General features: G+C 32.8%; 2 protein-coding genes across 4 annotated transcripts in view; both read right to left on the bottom strand.

The window, feature by feature from the left end:
* Positions 1-3,965, bottom strand: part of LOC117107160 (alkaline phosphatase-like) — a 59,240-nt gene that overhangs the window by 7,313 nt on the left and 47,962 nt on the right. The gene's annotated exons all lie outside the window — the stretch shown is intronic.
* Positions 2,249-3,965, bottom strand: part of LOC117107161 — a 7,684-nt gene continuing 5,967 nt past the window's right edge. Inside the window, exons 5-7 of the mRNA XM_033248747.1 lie at positions 3,281-3,453; positions 2,524-2,659; positions 2,249-2,376 (exon numbers count right to left, since the gene is read on the bottom strand). Coding sequence (XP_033104638.1) covers positions 2,288-2,376; positions 2,524-2,659; positions 3,281-3,453 — 398 coding nt within the window. The 3' untranslated portion in view covers positions 2,249-2,287. The remainder of the gene's footprint in view (positions 2,377-2,523; positions 2,660-3,280; positions 3,454-3,965) is intronic.

The following is a 3,965-nucleotide window of genomic DNA, read 5'->3' as shown; positions in this document are numbered from 1 at the left end:
TTATTATTATTATTATCATGATCATCATTATTAGCAGTTATCATCTTCATCATCATCACCATCATCACCATCACCACCATCATCATCGTCATCGCCAGCATCATCATTATCATCATCATCATCAACATCATCATCATCATCACTATCGTCATCATCATCGTCATCATCATCATCGCTGCTCATTATTATTATTACTATTACTATTAATATAATAATAATAATAATAATAATAATAAATATTATTATTAATATAAATATGAATTAATATCAATGCTATAAATTATTATTACTATCACCATCGATCACACTACATACTGTAAAATACTTTTTCGTTTTAGTTTATTAATTAGGCCTACTACTTATTGTTAGTGCAATTCTTTAGTATCATACTATTATTTGAATTTGATGGTTTAAAAACGTTAGACCTGAATTTACAACCCAGAATAAACTTAAAGATGCACGTCTGTCTGCCATGAAATAAAAAAACCTCAAGTGATTAATGAAAATGTATATTGTTCAATTAAAAGGATCAATGAAGATAATGAATTCTAATCATAAATAGGTTAAAAACTCTCCATTAATTGACGGATTTTTGTTCACATTTAAAATTTTAGCCGTACTGTACGTTAATAACTTCCATAGGCAAACTCAGCACATGAAGTATGGAATTGAAGTTTCATTTTTTAGCTCATAACAGAAAATCTTTACAAGACGGGTTCTGGTGGAGAACATGAATAATGTTGTAGAACTGCCAAAATGACTTACCACTTGTCCCTTGATTCCAGGTACGGCAAAGTTAAAAAAAAATATGTTAACACCAAAAAGCACATACAACGAAAAGTGCCTAATACTGTAATCAGTTGTATGAAAATGTACACCGGGCGTGAATTTAACATGTGATCGCTATCGGCCATGGCAAGACCAAAGGCTGTTTATTATTACATACTTAATTTAGCCAGATCATTTTCACACCACTGATACACATCCTCACACCGAAGAGAAATGACAGCTCAGAGAGAACACAGAAAAATTCATATATGATGAATCAATGTTGCTGTGTAAATAAATAAGCACTCAATAGAAAAAAGAATTATGACAGTATAATAATAATGATAATAATAATAATAATGTGATATTTATATAGTGCATATTTCATATTGCAACTTTACACAGAAATAATATAGGCCAAGCGAGAAAATACAAAATTAATAACAATAAAATAATAACAAAATAATAATAAAAAATAATAATAACAATGATAACAATGAGCTATACTACTCATATTTTTAAAACTAATTAATGATTGGCCGTTGACTCCGAGGAGCCATCCGCCCTTTGTTCAGCTACTGGTTTTGTGTGCTGCTGGGTAAACACCCTCCCCCCAGCAACCACTAAGACACATCTGAGAGGGTTGTCAGTTTAGTCGCCGACTCTTGGACAGGATGGAGTTTAATGTCACCCATGCCGTTCCTAACTACCTAGTCAGGCTCAGGAGAGAAAAAAGTTGATATGTTGTAGAACTGATTTTTTTAAGACCGAAAAAAGAAGTTTGATCAAAAACTGAGCAACGGTGAATGAGATACAGATTTTTGAATATTTAAAAACTGGGGGAAAAAGGTGTAAAAATGGGCGGTTACGCCCCTTTTTCCCCAGTTTTTAAATATTCAAAAATCTGTATCTCGTTCACCGTTCCACAGTTTTTTTTTGTCAAACAACTTGTTTCTGTCTTAGAAAAATCAGTTCTACAACATACCAAAAATGTTTTTTCCTCCGGAGCCTGACTTTAAGCTACGCTTAATCGAGCATATCCTTTCAAAAAATTGAACATGTGACCATTTGCTGTCAATGATACTGTTAAGCAACGAAATCATGTTGGAATATCATAGATTCATTCCGGTCAGATTATTCCTCACAATACTGATTTATTTTATTGAAGTTTCTAAACTTAGTTCAATTTGAACACTGTTCTTTATCATTTAGGCCTACATATTTGCAAGACATTTGACTTTTTTTTATTGATACGAACTATTAATAGGGCCTAGGCTACTAGGCCTATATATTTTCTAAACGTGATCCACGTTGAGAATGTCCTGAGGTCAGGACGGAATGTTCGTGCCAAGCAAAATAAGCTTTCTATAATACGTCAATTATGTATGATTTTTTAAACATCTTATCAATGTCTATTTTTACTAAATAAATTGTTTCAAAAATACGTCAACTTGAAAATGTGTTATTATTGTCATCGCTTCACCACTATATTTATTTTGGAACAAAGTTCTAAATCAATTTACAATGAAACATCTGAAGAAAATAGAAATGATAATTTACCATCAGTCAAAATGAAAATTGCAAACACTGATGCTGTTTTTGGTCGTCCTAGAGAAAAAAAAAGAAAATTATATCAAAATAATATCGAATACCGGTACTGCTTGCAAACCAAGGCACCGGGGCAAGGGTTGGACCATTGTTATGGTGCTTAAAACAACAAAATCGAATTAGTGTTTTCTGTTTTCCGTTTCTTACCATAATCATGAGGTTGTAGATAAATTTTTGTGTTTATAAGATTGCCGTTGTCGCTCTTGGTGTTTCCTGCCACTAACACATTGTAACCGTCCATCTCGAACATGTGGGAACAATCAACTCCTTTTGTTAATATATCCTTTGAAAGAAATTTTGTATAAAATCATAATACTGTTTATACCACTGTAGGTATATTTTTATACATGCAGCTGCGCATGACAAGCTTTTTTATTAAAAAGTTCAAGGTGATCACAATTCACAATACAAACTTTATTCAATCTTACATTATTAACAGTACATCATAAATAATTACAATTAGATATAAAATATAATTGTAAGATCTGGGAGATTCTCATTAAGACGAAAGTCTTCCTCCTCGTACTTTACACTTGGCGATTTTTACTTGGCAGCAGCACTCCCCCACAACCGACAAAACACCCCGAGTTCTCCCCTTCATTACTAGCACCTGCATACTGTAACTCAAATACCAAACTTAACTTCTAACTAATTGATCTCCTTTCTAAATTTATTTCAATTGCCTGCCTCTTTTTCTCACACTATAATTTGCTAATTGTTCCACAAATAAAGCTTCTGAAGTAACAGATTATTTATTATATTCAGCAGCCTCTTTTACAACGTATCCCATCACTTAGGAACATTTTTATGTCAATGATCGTTTATACGTACTTTTTTTTAAATTATTTTGTTAAACAAATCCTAATCTGGCAGTGGGGAAAAAAAAGACGAGAAAATGTTTTACCTGAGTATATTGAACATCAAAGTGAGTTCCTGTAAATGAATACACACGTGAATCTGTCGCCCTATCAGGGTTTTTATACCGAGCATTAAACCAGCTTGCATCCCCTCTACTGTCCAGAAGAAAGGCTGCTGTACATCTCCCACATACCTTGTCAATTAATTCCTCTAGTTGTTCTTAAATAGTAAGAATTTTGGGATTGTAATTTGTATCAAGCAACTGTGAACTGTATGACAAATATTTATTTAAAGTAGGGACCTGTTATCTCATTTAAAAATGTCCTCAAAATTTAAAGGGTAGTGCGCAAAATTCTAAAGGGTGGATATAAGCGTTACCATTTTTGGAAGTGACAGGACGCAGAGTGGCCCATGTCCCACGTTTCACATTAATTTAATACTCAATACATTCATATTAATTAAAATCCAAACAAAACTCATTCTATAATAGAATTTTTCCATAAACAAAATACTTCAAAATAAATAGTCGATTCAGAAACCCACCACCCCCCACCCCTCAAAAGAATTGCTAGGCCTACCCAGTATGTTTTTCATTTATAGAAGAGCAGGTAGGGGGAAGATCTAGGGGTAACGAGTGGGGACATCATTTTCTTCTTTTTTTCCGTCATCTTTAAAACCATAAGCGACATATTTTTACCAAAATCCAAAGATAGCTTAAAATTGTTAAGTCT

Source organism: Anneissia japonica, unplaced genomic scaffold, assembly GCF_011630105.1.
Source record: "Anneissia japonica isolate Jap-2015-1 unplaced genomic scaffold, ASM1163010v1 scaffold287864_len1152817_cov193, whole genome shotgun sequence".
Classification (NCBI taxonomy): Eukaryota; Metazoa; Echinodermata; class Crinoidea; order Comatulida; family Comatulidae; genus Anneissia; species Anneissia japonica.
Note: the sequence above shows the minus strand (reverse complement) of the source record. Positions and strands in the feature narration are given on the sequence as shown.